The sequence below is a fragment of the Lodderomyces elongisporus genome, chromosome 1, assembly GCF_030384665.1.
Source record: "Lodderomyces elongisporus chromosome 1, complete sequence".
In the NCBI taxonomy this organism is placed as follows: domain Eukaryota; kingdom Fungi; phylum Ascomycota; class Pichiomycetes; order Serinales; family Debaryomycetaceae; genus Lodderomyces; species Lodderomyces elongisporus.
In genome coordinates, this window is record NC_083673.1 from 3480303 (window position 1) to 3499815 (window position 19513).

Genomic DNA, 19513 nt, shown 5'->3' on the forward strand with positions numbered 1-19513 from the left:
TTACTTTATCTATACTAATTGTTCATTTTACTATATTTTATTTCACCATTCCAAATTTTATTCATCTTGTTCATCCTTGCCACTCTTCTTCTCATAATATTCCTCTTCTTTGTCAACGACAGACTTCTCCGAATGATTAGCTTCAACCCAAACATCTCCCCTTTTATCTACAATTTTTGCTGTTTCACCTTCTTGGATTTGTCCACTAATCAACATTCTGGCCAATGGGTTCAACACCTCCTTGGCCAATACACGATTCAATGGTCTTGCACCATACGCTGGATCATAACCCTTTTGAGTAAGAATCTTCTTTGCTTTTTCGGAAACATCGAGTACAATACGTTTCAGTGATAATCTATCGTCAATCTCTCTTAACTTGATGGCAAGAATCTCACGAAGTGAATGCTTAGATAACCTGTTAAAGACAAGGCATTCGTCTAAACGATTGAGGAATTCGGGTGGGTAATGGTTTTTGAGATTTTCCAATACCGCGTCTTTAACCTCTTTATTAATTTTGCCGTCTTCTCTAGCATTTGGATCATCAAACAATATTTGTTGTCCCAAGTTCGATGTAAGAACTATAATTGTGTTTTTGAAATCAATCTTGTGTCCCTGAGAATCGGTAAGTGACCCTTCGTCAAGCACTTGGAGGAGCAATTTACAGAAATCTGGATGTGCCTTTTCAAATTCATCAAACAACACCACAGAATATGGCTTTCTCCTAACAGCCTCTGTAAGTTCACCTCCTTCTTCGTATCCAACATAAGAGGGTGGTGCACCCAACAATCTGGTGACAGCATGTTTTTCTTGGAATTCAGACATGTCAAACCTGATAATAGCGTTGGGGTCATTAAACAAAAACTGAGCCAATGCCTTTGTCAAGTGCGTCTTACCTACACCTGAAGGACCCAAAAACATGAATGAAGCAATAGGTCTTTTTTCGTCCGTTAATCCTGCTCTTTGCAATCTTATGGCATCGGAAACAGAGTGCACTGCTTCATCTTGTCCAACAACTTCTTGTTTCAAAATGGTTTCCATATCAAGCAATTTATCCTTCTCACCTTTAACAAGGTTATTGACCGGTATACCTGTCATCTTGGAAATCACTGAGGCAATATCTTCAGAAGTGACAGAGTCATGAAGCAAGTTTGAAGATTGAGTTGCTTTTTCAGATTTGGTCAATTGGAGCAATTTCGATTGCAATTCAGGAATCTCTGCATACTGGATTCTAGAAGCCGTTGCATAATCGTTGTTTCTTTGACTTTGCTCCAATTCGTGCTTGGCTTGTTCGATTTTCTGCTTGGCCTCTTTGATTTCATCAATAACTTTACGTTCAGATTCCCACTGCTCAGTAAGCTCTTGCAATTCCTGCTTCTTCACTTTCAACTCTTCTTCCAATTTGTGCCTTCTATCAACTGATAATATATCTTCTTCCTTACGCAACGACTCCAATTCAATCTCAATGGTCATTATCGACCTGTCCAATTTGGCAATTGCATCTGGTCTCGACTCGTGTTGCAATCTCAATGTTGAACTTGCCTCGTCAACAAGATCAATAGCCTTATCTGGTAAGAATCTATCAGTGATGTATCTGTTCGAATATAATGCCGCCGTGACCAATGCAGAATCCATAATTCTCACACCGTGATGCACTTCATATTTTTCTTTCAAACCACGAAGTATAGAAATTGTGTCTTCAACTGTAGGTTCATTAACGGTAACAGGAGAGAATCTTCTTGCCAATGCTGCATCTTTCTCAACATACTTTCTATATTCTTCTGTCGTGGTAGCACCACACATTGATAACTTACCTCTTGCCAATGCTGGTTTTAACAAATTACTAGCATCTATCGAGCCTTCAGCTTTACCCAAGCCCATAAGTAGATGGAATTCATCAATGAACAAGATAACACTACCTGCCTTTTCTTCGACTTCCTTTAATATAGCTTTCAATTTGCTTTCAAAATCACCACGATATTTGGATCCACTGATGATACCGGCAAGATCCATTGTGATTATATCCTTATTCTTCATCGATTCTGGCACCTCGCCTTTCACAATTCTTTGCGCTAAACCTTCCATTACCGCGGTCTTACCAGTACCAGCAGATCCAATTAATACTGGGTTATTTTTTGTCCTTCTCGAAAGGATTTGAATGGTTCTACGTATTTCTTCATCTCGTCCAATTATAGGGTCCAACTTACCTTCCTTGGCCAAGTTGGTCAAGTTGGTTCCAAACTTTTCCAACGCTGGTCTGTTATCTTCTTCATCTTTGTTTTGCTGCATTTGCAAGTTTCTTGGTGACGACGAGTGGAAGTGACGAACAGCATTTATAATGGAAGTTTGATTGTGAAGAGGTGAAGTAGACGTCACAGAACTCCATTGGTGTTGTAAAGGTGTCTGTTGCAATTGTGAGGTTGATGGTTGATGCCTCGATAATATGGGAGCTACACGGGATGTGGATAAGCTAAGCCCATTAGGTAATCTATGTGCTACTCTATTACACGTTACTCTAGCTGATATCATTATTAATTAATCTGTGTAGTTATTTATCAGGGTATGTTTTGTAAGTTTTGTATGCTTTGTATGCTTTGTATGTATTGTATGTTTTATAATCCTTATTTTATCTGTTTGATCGTTCTTCCTCTTATTTCTCTTCTATTTTTTATTTTTTCTTCTTTTCTTTTTCTTTTTATATAATAGCTAGTCTATCTGAGTGTTGAGTCCTGTGAAGGAAGAGCAATCGAGCTCAATATATATACATGTAGTGGTTGTGGTGATAATGGTGCAATTTATATGAATAGAGGGTATTGGGTAGGGGGGAGAAGGTATTAATATTCAAGTGTGTCACTTTATATATGTACAATGTATTAATATATTTTGTGTGGAAGAACATTCTTAGAACTGGAGAGAAGATTCTAGTGGAAGCGCGAATCATGCACAAATTCCATACATTGCACCATACATTGTGGAACAAGATAAATTTGCCTTTGTAAAGGGAACCAGGAATTACAATGTGGCAAAGTCTTTCTCCCTTAGTCGGCCTTTTGAATAGTTTTCTATTCTTATTCTTTTCTTGTACAAAACCATGTTGTATCCTATATGTATTCAATATGTGCAAATATACCAAGAACCTAAAACAGAAACAAAAGAACTAAAGTTAGTTTTCCCTCCCCTTCCTTCACCTTCTCTATATATATAAAACATAAATACAAAACTTGATAATGTTTTTAATAATTAATTACCTCATCTTCTCGCTCTATGATCATTTCCTTCAAATCTATTAAAAAGTGCTATCCCCGTCGTCTTCTCGAATCCAGTAGTTGTCAACATACTCATCATCAAACTCTCCTTCTTCTTCTTCCTCTTCTTCTTCTTCTCCTTCCTCCCTCACCTCTCTTTCGTCATTATATGTGTCATTAATAATGCCATTTGTTTGATTTGTAGTGTCGTTTCCGCGGGTCTCAGTAGTAATACTGTGATTGCCAATCTCGCCTTGAGTCTCGCTCACACGATCATCAACGTAATTAACAGGATGGTGTACAATAACCGTACGATTAGCATTTACATTACTATTCGAAGCACCACTTGAAGCATTACCAGGAACAATTACTGCATTTTCCATAGGACTGATAATTGGAGTGACGTTTTCTCCTATGCTTCCTCCTGAACCTCCTCCACCGCCTCCACCTTCTTCTTCTTCTTCTGCCTCCTCTTCAGTTGCCGTAATTGTTCTTGAATTGGTTTGCTCAGACAGCGGCATTTCTTTCAAGCTCTCCTCATAATTTTCTTCAACATTCAATGCATTTCTGTTGCGTATCTTACCAATCAACTTCATTGGATTGATTTTATTTACTCGCCGCCTCTTCTTTGACTCTTTGTTATTGTTGCTATTTCCATTATTATTTCCACTTATATTATTGTCATTATTTTCCTCATCTTCATCATCTTCACCTCGTTTGAAATCCACCACGTCTTCGTAGCTGATTCTTCTCCCCAACACATTCATCAATTCAAATCTCTTTTCCAATATCCAGATGTTAAACACCCATTCCCAAACAACTGTCAAAAGTGTTATTTCCAACAAATAAGGTATAAGAATGAGCCACGTTCGCACTAGCCAGCTATGCCTAAATAACGTGATATGTAGTATGGTCACTACAATGTCCAAAACAATCAAGAACCAAATGAAAAAGGCCAAGGGGAATAATTTACGATTATAGCAAATCTTGGATGGATTCTTAACCAAGACGGTGTAATGCAAAAGGTTAAGTCCAAACCACGTAATAATGAGTAATCTTCCCAATGCCCTAACTATAGACCAGTTATAATGAGTTTGATTGCGGTTAATTTGGTTATGGATAAACTCTTGCGTGTTATAGCTCACTTGGTAATAAGTAAACACGGCGATATAGAAACCCATAAAGATAAAACTAATCACAGCTGAAGTATACCTGTACTTCAGTCTAGTAATTTTCTGTATGATTTGGAACCAGGAGCACATGGTAAAGACTTGGGTAAGCACCATTAGCACTCGATATAGGTTTGTATTATATAGATAATGGTGTAGTTTAATGATGTCCAAAATATCATTGTAGTATTCCTGCTCTGCTGCTTTTGTGAGCCTATTCAACAATACACTAGTTACAATTGCATAGTATATCGTTGTGATCTGAGTGAGCCATGGTTTGCGTTTATGTTTTGGAGTTAGGTATAGTAATAATGATAACATCCAGCAAGAGACACATGAGCCACATAACGTGAATAGCAATGCAATAAATGTGTCACCATTATCCTTTTGGTTATATGGGTTGTTTTCGTTATTACTTACGACATGAGACAGTGCTCCATTATTTGTTGTTGTTGTTGTTGTTGTTGTTGTCGTTGTCGGTAGGCTGCTCTCGTTATCGTACTTTTCCATTTCGACAAGATCAATTAGCTGCGGAATCGAGCAGTTGGTGATATAATACGCAGGCAAATACTCGTGCAAATGCAGATCATTGTTCCATGTTTGATTGTAGTGGTCTAGTAGTCTTATAGTGCCATTTGTGAGGGAATAGACTGAACAGTTTATTGGCGTGTTGTTGTATTGTAGATATATTAGAGAAAAGTTCCCCATATGAAAGTCGATTTGCGGTGTATGTAGATGAAGCAGACCATCTAGTGTTGATATTGTCATCCTTTTAACATAATTTTATTTCTCTTGCGGGGGGTCCCTGAGTATGTTTATATATACCTGTCGATTTGTACTTGCTGATTTCTTGGTGCTGCTTTTTCTTGAATTATTTTTTTTTTCAACTTTATCCAGTACTATTACTGTTATTATTATTTAATTTTGGTTCTTTGTTCTATGCTCTTGTATTGTTTTCTACAACATTTACTGCTTCCTATAAATTTCTTGGTACTTTTTGTTCTATTAGCGTGGATGTCTCTGTGTCTGTCTCTGTGTCTGTATGTAAATGTGTGCTCTAGAATTATTTTTTTATTTTATTTTTTATTTTATTTTTTATTTTTTCTTGATCTTTTTATATTTTTAATTTTTATATATTTTTTTTTAATCAAGTAAACAAATTCTGCTTGTAAGCGAAGGATTGATAAGAGCAAGGGAGTTTGTTATATCCAAACAAATGTTGTTGCTTTCTGCTTCTCCATGAAATGATGCAAAGTTTTTATGTTTACTCAATCAGGAGAAACAGCATTTGTCCACAACATAGTTCCTTACATTACAAGCACTCCAGCTTTTGTTATTATAATAATCGTTTGTAGAAACAGTATTGGCATAGCACAATACCCCCCCCCCCCCTCTTTGGATCAGCAAGAGGGTATTTTGTATCATTTCTTTGCTGCTCTTTATAATAATGTATGTAGACTATTTCTATGTCTTATGCTTTACGTATATATATATATATATATTATTTCTCTTTCATTCTTTCTTTGCAGTTCTTCTTCTTCTTTACACTCATTTCAGTTATTTCGCGTATACTGAATACTATTACTGGTCACGTGATATAGAATTTGTGGTATAAATGGATAATCTATTTAAAATGTTCTTTTACAAATGTATCACGTGATCTAAATGATCTAAAATATGTCGTTGCTAAGACCAGAATAGAAGAGAGAGACAGTGAGAACAGAGAAAAAATAAAAAATGAAACTCATACTTCAACATACATACAAATAAATCGATATCGAAAAATAAAAAACAAACACATATTCACAGCGAAACAAAATAAAAACACTTCAAACCCAAATCGGCGGTGAAACTTTGGTTGTTAAACCCAAAAAAAAAATTATTCTCACACCTACAAATTATTTATTGGCTGTAAAATAACTGGCATTCTTTCTTTCTTACTTTGTTTGTTTCTTTTTTCCACAACAACTTAATATAAGACAACTATGTCTTCCAACTTGGTACCACTGTTCCAGTCGCTAGACCTCATGCTGGGAAGCTCACAAAAAAGAAGAGCAAAAAGAGTGGTACATCCAGGAGTTAGTAGCTCCCTAGCGTCACCAGTATCCCCACTCCCTCCAGCGGTTAGCTCTCCCGGATACCCATATCCCAATCAGCAACAATATCCACAACAATCACCACAAATTGCTCAGCAATATCCACAACTGGTACCACAACAGTTACCACAACAATATCCACAACTGGTACCAAAACAAGAAGCTCAAAATGATTCGGTACCGTCGATACAAGAGACACGGTACCAAAGCCAAAAGGAGTTTGACACTCCTGATGCAGAGGGCAACTACAAATCGTTCTTGACGTTTTCCAACACAGTGCCACCTGAAGTTGGTACCCAGTACCACGTAACTGACCAAGGAACTGCATCACCAAAGTTTATTAGATCATCCATGTATTATATCCCAGAATCTGAAAAGTTGCGAATGGCTACAAAATTACCAGTCTCAATCACCGTACACCCATTTGCTCCTCAATTACAGAGTGAAGAGCCCATTGCTACTGTTGAACTAATGCAGAATGACCCAATTGTCTCTAGCAGCATCAATGAGAGTGATGATGACGCGTTGGATAAAGGTCCTCTTCGATGCCATAGATGTAGAACATACATTAACCCCTCAATCAATTTCACTCCAAACCAAAAATTTATATGTAATATATGTCAATTTGCAAACAACACGGTACCACAAGAGTACTATTCACCATTGGACACTAGAGGTTTTAGAATGGACAAGTTTGTCAAACCCGAATTGCACAAGAGTGTCTACGACTTGAAGGTACCCAAAGAATACAATTTCAATTCCAAAGATCCTCAACCAATGCACATGGTATTTCTAGTTGATATTTCTGAAAACAGTGTTAAGCAGAATTTACCCACTTTAGTGGCTGAATCTATAAGATCCATGTTGAATAATAGCGCCGTAACAGCAGCAGCAGCTGCTGCTGCTGCATTTGCATCAGGCGAAAAAGAAGAAGTGGGAGAAGTGGGAGAAGCACAAAAGGAAGGCGAAGAAGGTTTGCCATTTAAAATCGCCATTATTGCATTTGACAAAAGGATTCATTTCTTCAATCTTTCACCAACACTTGAAAGGACCCAAGTGTCAATTCTTTCCGATTTGGATGATCCTTTTGTCCCCTTTAATGATGGGTTGTTTGTTTCACCAGAGGAAAGTCAATTTGTCATTGAAGATGCATTAAACTACTTGGAACAAGTTGGTAATAATCAGGCTCTCGATATGGAACCCGCCTTTGCCGCCGCTGTGAAAACTGCTGGGTTATGTCTTGAGATGCATGGAGGAGGTAAGATCATCTCTGCATTATCAAGCCTTCCATCATGGGGCCCTGGAGGACTCAAATACAAGGATAATAGAGCCGTTGGAAGAACACCATCACCTGAGGTGGAAAAGAAGTTGTTTCTTCCCGATAGTGACTACTGGAAAGCAATGACTAAACATTTTATACAACAAAGTGTCGGTATGGACCTTTTCATTGCCTCGCATACCTCCGTTGATCTCTCCAATGTTGGTCACTTGGTCTCTGCAACTGGTGGTGAGATTTCAAGGTGGACAAACCTCAATTATGAAAGAGATGGCAGATTGTTTACAGAGAAATTCAAAAGGTCTGTTTTCAAAACCACTGGATATCAAGCTCAACTCAAGCTTAGATGCTCAAATGGTTTGCAAATTGCACAATATTATGGAACTTCTTCTTCCTTATCAGAAACCAATTTGGGTGGCTCTGTGCAAGATCCTGTTATCCCAATATTGTCGGAAGATCAAACTTTCACAGTTCTCCTTTCGTATGATGGACTTTTAAGTAAAAAATTGGATTGCCATTTTCAAGCAGCCCTTTTGTATACTGATGCACATGGTGTGAGAAAAGTCAGGGTCATTAATTTGGTCCTTGCAGTAACTTCGAGGTTGGAAGATGTATTTTACTTTACTGATGAAAACGCCATCATTACGACTTTGGTAAGAGACACGTTATCCTTTATCGGCAAGCAAACATTGAATGAACTAAGGGAGAGTCTCAATACCAAATTAGGAGATGTATTCACGCAGTATAGAGCAATGAATGAATATGGCCACAATAGAGCGCGCACGCTCACCAACAAGCTTTTGTTCCCAGATGCTTTAAAAAACTTACCACTTCATATCTTGAGCTTTCTCAAGACTCATGCAATTCGCGCCTCAACGGGGCTCAGTGCTGATTCGCGTTTAGCTGAAGCATTCAATATGTTGACTATGCCATTGGAAAAACTTTCATACCATTTATACCCTGCATTAGTTGAACTTCATTCACTTACTGAAGAAGACGGAACAGTTGACGAAACTACTGGATACACATTACTTCCTCGATACAAAGACTTGACAGCATCGAGCTTGGACCGTGGAGTATACATTCTTTGTGATGGATTTAGAACTTGGGTCTATGTTGATCCAGATGCTAACATAATGTTGATTAAAGACGTATTTGGAGATCAAATTGAGTCAATTGAAGAACTTGACCCCTTAATCGACGAGCTTCCCGAATTACCGTCTGAAATCTCCCAACAAGCGCGCAATATAGTGCATTTTTTTAATAAAAATATTGTTGGAATAGACTCTTTTAACGTCCAAATTGTGCGAAAGGGAATTGATGCTTCAGAACATCAGTTTAGAGAGTACTTACGTGACGATAGTTTTGGTGGTGCTGGAGGTGCTGGTACTGGCGGAGGCGCACTAAGGGCAACAAATGGCTTAAGCTACGCCGAGTATCTTACAAACCTCCACAAAGCGATACGAGTTCTTTTGGATTCAGACAAAGCTGCAAATAACATCAGACAGTCGATATCTAGTGTTGAACATGACACTGATACCTTGGCGCAAAGGTTCATCAATTTTTAATACAACTTTTCCAAAGTGCTGCAAGAGAAAAGGAAGTGATTTCGACTGTTATTTTTTTCTTAAAAAAAAAAACAAAAAACGAAATTGACCATCTACCTTTCCTTGTAAATTTTTTCATCTTTTTTCTTTATCTTCATTCTTAGATGGGCTTTGTCTCTGCATATTATAGCATTCTTTTTTTTTAGATTAGATAGATAAACTTCATGTTTAACAAAATAGAAAAAAAAAATTAAAAAAAAAATTAAAACGAGAAAAAATATAAAACTAAAGACATCGACGATTAAGCACTGCTTTGGATGAGTTATTTGAATTCCAAAACCTCAACAACACTGTGCATTGCTTCCTTAGCCTCCGGACTTCCCCTGGTCAAAATCTCTTTACATGCACCTTTGAGACCTTTGTAGTCCCTTATTGCCGCAAGTATTGAGAGATCTTTATTTGCAGCGGCATATACTAAATTGACCAATAAATACGAGGCGACAATAATCAATTCTTTCTGTTCTTGATCCCCACTTGCACTATTGTTGTTGTGGCTGCTAATGTTGGACTTGTTTTCATCACCACTATGACCCAATTGCCGGTCTAAAATGCTCACCAAAATTTCCAAAAGCTCATTTCGAATAGTCACAGTGGAAACTAGCACCTCAGCAATCATGTCAAACTCTGTAGCGTTGACCAAGAATTTCCCAACAGCAACTTGTAAATTCACCTCTACTGAATTGAATAACTTTAAAGTAATCAGTAATCGTTCTTTATTTTTGGTTTGCTCGACATTGAAGAACTTGGCAAGTAAGACCGGGCGATTGATCAAATTACTAAGAAGTTGAAAAGTAGCAAGTTGAAGGTGGCTAGAAAGGATAAGGTCATCCACGTACGGAAAAAATTCGGTGATTATGAAATCACGCAAAGAAGGATTCTCGATGGAGGCCACATTGGTCAATGCCAATAATGATTCGTACTTGTCTAATAAAGTTAATTCAAGGTTATTGTTGTTGTTGTTGTTGTCATTGTTGTCGTTGTCATTGTTGTCGTTGTCATTGTTGCTGTCATTGTCGTTAATATTTTCGTTGTTTCCCAAAAGTTGTGTAAGAAATGGGATTGTTGTTTTCACGTCATAGTTTTTAAATGCAATTTCAGGATTAACACTGATCATCATCCGTGCAAGACTTTGCAAAGCTTTCAAATAAATCTCGGCTTGTTGAGCATCATTTGGAATTGTTGGCAAAAGTCTCTTTTCCACTTTTTCAATCTTGCTGTTCTTAATCAAGTAGTTCACGATAATGGTTAAAGCTCCTTGCTTCACCAATTCTGTTCGCACACTTTTTTTCTGATCGCTGGAAATGTTGTAGATTATATCAACAACTGCATTCATGATATTTTTGCTCGAAGACTCGTAGGTTTTGACCAGGCTGAGCTTAGAAATTAACTCGTCATCTTTAAGTAACTCTTCGTTGAACAATCGGATACCATCAATTTTTTCCTCATTGCTGTCTGAACCAACTTTCGGCATCACTGCCTGTTTCAACTCACTGCGTGAGCCTTGGTATTGTGAAGATGTCCTAGATTTTGACCTAGTCAAATTTGCCAAGATGGTTAACACGACATATTGGATGGAAGTGTTAATGTTTGTTGACTTGGATGATCGTTGGAAAATATCCAAGAGTTTTTCAACAAACGAAACATCTACTCTCATCCATTCGCGAGCCTCCCAAAACAAACTGACATATGTTAAACCTTCAACGGCAAAGTCGATATAGTTTTCGTGGTCCTTATCATTCTCAGACTCACCTTCGATGTACAACATGAGACAATCAGCAACGTCTGTTATCTTGATTTTTTTATTATTTAGCAGCTGATGAATAAAACTCCATTCTTTGGCCAAAACAAGGCTTGCCAACACTTTCACTGGTTTGTCATATGACTGAAACGAATTTTCCATCAAGTTTTTGTAGTTGTCAGCGTTGAATTTTCTGCAATTCTCAACTATGCATGAGGCTGACATGCACTTTAGAATAGGTATGTAAAAAGTTTTTTCATGTTTTTTTTCCAAAAAATATTCTTTTGTCCTTTTTCTTGTATATATTTGAGTGGTTTCCTCGGGAATTACGGGAAAACACATCTCAACCACGGCGAGAAAGTTTTTGAAAGAAGCGCCATCAATATAAGGTATATTTTCATCATCATCATTGTTTTTGATGTTACCACCACCACTACCACTACCACTGTCACTATCGCCACTTGTTCGACCAACATCATCAGCTTCATCTCCAATTTGCACTTCGAGATAATCTTTGATGGCTTCAATAGTATTTGCTTTCTCTATTTGCAAACATTGCACAACAATAATCAAGACTAAATGGTCTACTTTGGCTATTTTCCCGACCAATGTAAGAAATAGACCAATGTGTTGGGTATTGACTATTTTTGTCTGTGTGATTAATGAAGCATAAAGCTGTAGATAGAACTTGCAATTTGCTAGACTTTCTTCCTTCTCTCCATCCTTAATCTTGATGCGCAAGGCGGAAAGAATCTTTTGAATATCTGGGGTTGTAATAATTGGTTTTTTCAGCTCCACTATAGTCAATAAGATTGTTGTATCATCTAGATTCTTGGCTAATTGTAGAAATCGTTCTGGCTCTGTAGTAAGTTTGGTATAAAGAAAACCCGAATCGGACGACTTCTGTGTAGCATTTAGTAATACATCCTTGATCTCCTTCAAAGATTGTGATGACAGGATAGTTTGAGGCAGTGCCAGTGTCAGTGTCAATGATAATGCTTCATCATAAAGTTTTTCTAAATCACCCCTAACGGTGTTCAAGTTTTCCTTTTCGTTGACCCCAGCCATTACTTTCGCTTGTGTTGCAATTTAAGCTCTATGATTTTAATATAAAACATTAAAAAAAAAAAAAAAGAAAATAATAGAAATAATGGAAATAATAACTACGCATTTATCAAGGAAAAAAATAAAAAAATACAAATTCCAAAAATTTAAATCTAAACTTTTGACATTTACAATAGAATCTCTAAAGCAATACCGAGCATACATTTGGACTACCATCAGCTCAAAAGACTCATACGTCCCTGTATATATATTTATATATATATATATATATTCACACATACATATACACATCTAAGTCGATACGCAAACACTAACACGAGATGGATACATCAACTGTTTTAGAAAAATATACCCATGACCTTTCCAATTTGCCGCTCGAAGTAAGACATCTCCTTGAAGAAATCAAGAATAAAGATGCACAGCTTGTTGAGATACGAAGGCAATACCAGGCGAAGGATAATCAAATACACAAGTTTATTAGAGCAAATGGAACACTATCCAAAAATCCTAAAGAGCTGCAGCTTAATGCAAAAATAGAACAGGAAATGAATGCTGCTATTAAAATACAAAAGGAAAAGATTCTCTTAGCCAATACGGCTCTTTTCCTTATATCGAAAAATCTATTTAATTTTGAAACTGACATCACCAAATTAGAGCGAGACGAGCTCTTGCCGCCATTAGAGTCGCCTTTAGATCTCGCGCGCAAGGATGAATTACTCAGCGGCTTGTCGGATAGCTTATCGGCCACACCCACCCCAAGATATCCATCCTCGATGACACCGATTGCAGAACCTGTGAAACGAGGTCAAAAGAGAAAGGGTCCACTGAAAGGATCCTCGACTCCTGCTATTCCATTAAAGATCAGCAAACGAATAAAGTCGGAGGAAGCAGAAGAGTCTACACCATTGCCAACTGGATCATTGGCTATGGATGGCTTGACAAGCGACTCGATAAATGGGGATGGTCCTTTAGGTGAAGATGCTGACAATAATCTTTATTGTTTCTGTCAACGAGTCAGTTTCGGTGAGATGATTGCATGCGACAATGGAGACTGTAAGTATGAATGGTTCCATTGGAGTTGTGTAGGTATTACAGAACCGCCAAAAGATACAGATGTATGGTTCTGTCCTGATTGTCGTACAAAGAAGAAAAAGACAAGAAAGTAGATTCCATAAGTCAATATATAAGTAAATACATACGTAAGTAAGGAAGCAGGTAGGGAACTAATCAAGGAACTAACTAAGTACTAAATGTGAAGATTTCCATTACTTATAGAGTCCTAAATCGATCTATTGGAAAAAAAAAGAATTTCTGATGTTATTGCCGTTGTTTATCATGATCAAACTAAATTATAGTTTTACATGGCTCTCCTTTAACTCAGCAAGTGCGTTTATTTTGGTGCAGTGGTTGATAAAGTCGATGCGCCATGTAAATTAATCAAATCATATTGCTTTTGAAAAATGGCCTTTTGAAGAGAATGTTTGAAATTAAAAAAAAAAAAAATAAAAGGACTTTGCAAGTAGCAAATTCTTATTTGATAACACTTTTTGATGACGAGTTAATCAAACTTTTTTTTCCCAATAACCCTCATTGCCAAACTGATTCTGGTACTCTTGGTGATATGCATAGTGTTTAAATTTGGCGATAATTGCACAAAAAAAAAATTTAATAAAATTCTCGAAACGCGATTCAAAACAATAAGCAAACTTAAACAACCTACCCTACCCACTCCCCCCCCCCCCCCTGCCCCTGTCATTAAAATTTCTCTTATGCTCTCCTTCTTTTCATTTACCATAGATTACAACTGAAAAATACTGAAAATATTTTGATTTCTTTCCAAACTTCCTTGGTTTACATTTATAGTATCACTGTCGCTAAATCACATTCGTTTCTTTTCAAAAGCTCCACTTTATTCAAAGCTACCTGATCTGAAAGAAAGATAAAAAAAAAAATCACTGCTATAGACCCCAAACGAAAATTAAACACGAGCAAGATCAAGATCAAAATCAAAATCAAAAGCACAAGCAAAACCAAAAACTTTAAAAACTTATTTTCATATAAAGAATGTTATACAAATTCCTCATACTAGCAATATTATCGCTAGGCAATACTGCTGAAATTGCGGCTGCGGCTGCGGCAGTTGATACCACTACTGCTGTAGCTGCTGTTGCTGCTGCTGCTGTAGATACAACAACTCCTGCTGCAGGTGCTGCGGCAACCACGACCACCGCTGCTGGAGCTGCTGCTGCTGCAGACACAACTACGACGAATGCAGCAGGAGCTGCAACGACCGGTGGAACAGCTACAACCGGTACTGGGACTGGGACTGGGACTGGTACCGCAACCACTCCAGCCACGGTAACACCAACCACTACTGCATTGGCCGGTGCAACAACAACCGGAACTGCTACTACTGGCACTGGAACTGTTAAAACAGGAACTGGAACTGCTACAGGTGTCACTACTGGCACTGGAACTGCTACAGGTGTCACTACTGGCACTGGAACTGCTACAGGTGTTACTACCGGCACTGGAACTGCTACAGGTGTCACTACCGGCACTGGAACTGTTAAAACAGGAACTGGAACTGCTACAGGTGTCACTACTGGCACAGGAACCGCTACCGGAGTCACTACTGGTATTGGTGCCGCCACGGGTGTTACTACTGGCACTGGAACTGAAACTGGTGCTGAAACTGGTGCTGCCACGACAACTCAAGCTGCAGGTACAGAAACAGCTGATGACAATGCTGGCGAAACATACTCATTTGTCACGAGCCGTACATATGCAAGCTCTGCCTCAAGCACTCAAACGCAAGCAGCAACCACCTCGGGGGATTCATCTGTAGCTTCTGGTGGAAGCCCTGGTTTGGTTGTAAACTCCTGGTCATTGATCATGCTTGCCATGACATTTTTATATTGAACAAGACTTGTGACTCAAGTAGATCTTGAATAGGTTTTGGGTTAGAATAGGATAGGTAGAGTTACGTTACTTAAAAGACGTTTTATAGATTGAATCATACTTGTTTTTTTTTAGAAAAAAAAAATCGAAAAAAAAAGAGGACCACATTCAGCAGTGTGCTTTAGAAGTAAAGAAAGATATACCTGATCAGCGTAGAATCTTGTTTTAGAGTATATTGTTATAATTTGAGTGTAAAATCAGAATGAAAAAGAAAAGGAAAACGGAAATAGAAATAGAAATAGAAATAGAAATAGAAATAGAAATAGAAATAGAAATAGAAATAGAAATAGAAATAGAAATAGAAATAGAAATAGAAATAGAAATAGAAATAGAAATAGAAATAGAGAGAGAGAGAAAGAAACATGCACAAAAATGTGAAGAGAAAAAAATAGCTGTTACAGATTTAAAATCTCACTCGCATCTTACTCCACCATAGTCCAACATCAAGCATCTATATTGTCATCTTTAAAATTACATCAAGATTACATCAACCCCCGCTTAGCACTACCACCATAGTTCATAATAATGTTTAAATTGATTTCACGACGAACCATTTCTTGGTTACCAATCCGAAGTTATTCCAAAGGCTCTATCTATTCTCCAGAATTTAAGCGATTACAAAATGAGATTGAACATAGTATAAATTCCTCTTCAAAACCAAGCGAAATAGTCAGAGCCATCGACTCTATCAAACAACTTCAAGCTCAGTACCCCATACATGATCAACTCGAGTCCAAATCGAGCCTAACGAAGCAATCCGAACAACTCATAGATCAAATTTTCAAGCGAGCAGATGTTATATTCACACAAGACCTTTTACAGCAAATTTTTGTATTGAACTTACCGACCGAATTGAACCTTAAGCTCATTAACAAGTACTATGAAATGAATCCTGCGAAATCTACAATTATCAAGAAAGATGTCGCATTAATACCACTACGTAATGCTATATACAATGCCGATTTCAATAGGGCTATCAAAGTCTCTGATGTCACTGTTGGTCATCCAAACTATATTGCCAACAAAGCCAGCACCCTTAAACGCGGGTTTATCAAGTTGGTAGGAACAGCAGCAGCCATTACTATATTCACGAAATTTGGAGTCACAACATTGGTTGAGGAAGATATTATCCCTGCAAGTTGGCTGCACCTTGGTGCTTTGAACTCTGTATTGCTTACCTACATAATCAACTCGGCATTCTTTGTGACCATAGTCAAGTTTGGAAGACAGTTGATCTCCTCGGGTGGCGATTATCTTACTTGGCAAAAGGGTACATTGTACAACCATTGGTTTAAACATGCAGATGAAATGTTGTTTGCCTCGAAAATTATGGAAGCAGATCGAAATTTGAATAATGGTGAACTGAACCCAGAGATTGTAGAAGAGATCTGTCGTGTTGCACCCGATATAAGAAGTAATACCGCATCATTGCACCCAGGCTATGACAGAGCTGGAAACAAGATTAGGTTGATGCAAATGAAGGACGATTTTGAAAAGTTGAAATTCCAAGCATATTGGATGACTGGTGGAGATGGATTCGAGTGGGTTGAACCTGATCAAGACCCAGCTGAAATACAATGGAGAGAGCATTTGGAAAAATACAGTAAGCCCTTGTTGAAGAACAAGGCAGATGCTGGAGAGTTGAAATGGGCAGATGAATTGATCAAAGAATAAATGTGTAAAGTGGTTTAGCGTCCATCATGTATAAATTATGACCCCGCCCATATTAGTATTATTATCAATGTCGTTAATATTGTAAATAATGGAATATATTGTGCATGTTACAAAAAGTAAATTTTTTTGTAGATAGGTATAAATCCTGATACCAAGATTGATCACTTTTATAGTTTTTCCTTGCTTTTTATACAAATAAGTTCATCTCTTTCTCTCTTTCTCTCTTTCTCTGAGTATATGGAAGTATTTTTTTTTAAACAATACACTCAACTAATTCTATCTATTAATCTATTCTTATTTTTTACAACAGTCATTGTTGCCGAATGCCAATCTAGAAGCTTTGTCAACATTTAACGAGCATGAGTCGACACCTGCCTCGCCATTTTTCACTTCCGACGTGGTTTTGGCATAAGAGGGTTTGACATCCAATACCGGGTTCTCTGTGTGCAAGTTTCTAGGTCTGAGCATGAGGTCAAAGATTTCTGTTGGCATAACTGGGAAATCTTCGGGTGCTGGGAAATGGGTAATACCAAAAGTGTGGAAAAACACAATATCGGTGTTGTTGACATTTGCTTCGCCATCGTCAATCCATGAAGTCATACCTCTCACACCATCACCACTCCATTGAGCAACATGATCACCTGATGGGTATAACCTTCCATATCCATGTGCATCATCACTATATGGAACAACTTGTGTAGTGTTTGCAGCCCATGGTGCTCTTTTTCTAACCAAAGAACCTTCTTGAGCGAGTAATGGTGAGCAATATGTGGAAACCAATTTGTAAGTGGCTGGTTTGCCAGAGTATTTGTGAACAGAGTTTGGATTGAAAATATCCCAGGTTCTTGCAGTTTTGCTTTCAAAGTCAGTGATGGAATCTTTAACCTTGTTGAATGTGGTTTTTTCACAGTAGAATCCGTTACCATATTTGTTTTCAGCTGAGCCGGTTGGGAATGGAGAAGACTTGGCATCACTTGTAGCAGCAGAGTTGTTATCACCATCAATTCTTGGATGCAATCTCAAGGAAAACAAGTGTTGGTGATTGTGTGCATTAACATTAGGGTAGACTTGAGTACCCCACTTGCCAGTGTCCTCGTCGTCTGCGCAAATGTATGTGTTTAGGATACCTGTTAATCTAATTTCCAACTTGATTGTACCATCTTGTCTAAAGATCCAGTACAAACAGTACTCGTAGTTGGCAGCGGTAAAGATTTGTGAAATGATCAACTTCTTACCTCTAGTTGTAACTGTGGTTTGGAAATCATCTCTGAAATCTGAGTGCTTGAACAAGATACCGTCATCTTCCTCGTGAATACAAATGGCATTTCTCACGGTAAAAGCATCACCATTCTTGTCTGGAAAGTGAGCATCCATGTAGTGAATCACACCTTTACAGTCACATCCCAAAGCCAATGGGTTTGTACAATTACCTGCACCATATTCACCAATATCCAACGCGTGTTTTCTTTGATGGGGGAAATCAGGACAACCATATGGAACAACCATTTCACATAAGGAAATACGATGGAACAATGATCTTTCATTGCCATGATCGTTATAAGTCATGTCACTCAAAACAATACCTTCTCTATAGTTGAACCCAATGTGAAACTTAAAGTTGGACCAGCTCATCACATGACCATCCAAGTTGAATGAAACACCTTCAGGTTGGGTAACATTGATTGGGAAATTGTCGTTTTGTCTAAAACCAGAAGGATTCTCCTTGGTACCAAATTTCTCGGCAATGTGTTTTGGGTGGAAGTTTGAGTGCTTGTGTTTGGAGATCTTTCTTCTTCTTTGGGGAATATCAATGTAGATAACTTTCTTAGCATTCATATCAACAATTGGGCAGAAATCCAATGGGTGTGAGTAATGAGAGTCATCTTCGTCTGATCTCCAATACATTAAAGCTTGTTGCAATCTCTTTTCAGCGCCCCATCTTTCGTCGTATCCAATAGTCCAAGCATCACAGTAGATTTGGTGCATCGAGTTTGGTGGAACTCCACTAATTTCACATTGTCTTTGAACTTCAGGATCATTACGAACAATGTCTTCAGTGGTTTGCAAATCGTGTGGTGTCAAGATTGGTTGTACGCCAGTAGTGTGTTGAAACTCGACAATATGTTGAGCAGTGATATCAACTACACCCTCGTGAACACCTTGATCGCCATCAGCAACAATAACAAAGTAGGCAATTCTTGGTGGCTTTGGTCCGTTTTTTTCCTTCCACTCGTAATATGCCTTCTTCATTGGTTCTCTCAATGTGATAGTGTTGAAATTGATAATCTTACCTTCATAATTCTTTTTCACCAATGTAGACACGTTTTTGATTTCTTGAGGAGACAACGGATCCAAAGGGTGTGCTGGTGCTGGTGGTGCGCCAGCTGCAGATGTTGTGTGTAATGCCAATTGAGCCAACCTTTCCATTGTAGCTGTTGTTGTTGTTGTTAATGTTGTTAATGTTGTTCTAGTTGATATCTATGATTATGAAACAATTTCTTGTGAATATTGTTTAGCCTTTTTTTGGTTTAGCTACGATTTAACAAGAACTGTTACAATGATGTATAGTTTGAAAAGATAAAGAGGAAAAAAAAAAGGGAATAAACAAACTTGATGTTCTTTGGAAAGGAAATTGATGGACTATTTATAATTCTGGAGAGCCGTTATTAAATTTGTGATTAACGA

General features: G+C 37.8%; 7 protein-coding genes across 7 annotated transcripts; 3 read left to right on the forward strand and 4 right to left on the reverse strand. All coding sequences in view use genetic code 12, as the record gives it.

Annotated features, from left to right (window-relative positions):
* Positions 1-57: 57 nt before the first annotated feature.
* On the reverse strand, positions 58-2526 carry HSP78 (chaperone ATPase hsp78; the record flags this gene model as incomplete). Its single annotated transcript, XM_001528713.1, has 1 exon — positions 58-2526. The coding sequence occupies one exon, from the start codon at positions 2524-2526 to the stop codon at positions 58-60; it is 2469 nt and encodes an 822-aa protein (XP_001528763.2).
* Positions 2527-3283: 757 nt separating this feature from the next.
* PVL30_001256 (uncharacterized protein) lies at positions 3284-5119 on the reverse strand (the record flags this gene model as incomplete). Its single annotated transcript, XM_001528714.2, has 1 exon — positions 3284-5119. One exon carries the CDS (start codon positions 5117-5119, stop codon positions 3284-3286), a length of 1836 nt encoding a protein of 611 aa, XP_001528764.2.
* Positions 5120-6396: 1277 nt separating this feature from the next.
* Positions 6397-9351, forward strand: SFB3 (COPII coat Sec23p-Sfb3p heterodimer component; the record flags this gene model as incomplete). Its single annotated transcript, XM_001528715.1, has 1 exon — positions 6397-9351. The coding sequence occupies one exon, from the start codon at positions 6397-6399 to the stop codon at positions 9349-9351; it is 2955 nt and encodes a 984-aa protein (XP_001528765.2).
* Positions 9352-9652: 301 nt separating this feature from the next.
* On the reverse strand, positions 9653-12196 carry SHE4 (SWI5-dependent HO expression protein 4; the record flags this gene model as incomplete). The annotated part of the gene is made up of 1 exon (XM_001528716.1): positions 9653-12196. The coding sequence occupies one exon, from the start codon at positions 12194-12196 to the stop codon at positions 9653-9655; it is 2544 nt and encodes an 847-aa protein (XP_001528766.2).
* Positions 12197-14257: 2061 nt separating this feature from the next.
* On the forward strand, positions 14258-15115 carry PVL30_001259 (uncharacterized protein; the record flags this gene model as incomplete). Its single annotated transcript, XM_001528718.1, has 1 exon — positions 14258-15115. One exon carries the CDS (start codon positions 14258-14260, stop codon positions 15113-15115), a length of 858 nt encoding a protein of 285 aa, XP_001528768.1.
* Positions 15116-15679: 564 nt separating this feature from the next.
* On the forward strand, positions 15680-16828 carry PVL30_001260 (uncharacterized protein; the record flags this gene model as incomplete). The annotated part of the gene is made up of 1 exon (XM_001528719.1): positions 15680-16828. One exon carries the CDS (start codon positions 15680-15682, stop codon positions 16826-16828), a length of 1149 nt encoding a protein of 382 aa, XP_001528769.2.
* A 294-nt stretch (positions 16829-17122) lies between these two features.
* AMO1 (peroxisomal copper amine oxidase) lies at positions 17123-19255 on the reverse strand (the record flags this gene model as incomplete). The annotated part of the gene is made up of 1 exon (XM_001528720.1): positions 17123-19255. One exon carries the CDS (start codon positions 19253-19255, stop codon positions 17123-17125), a length of 2133 nt encoding a protein of 710 aa, XP_001528770.1.
* Positions 19256-19513: the final 258 nt, after the last annotated feature.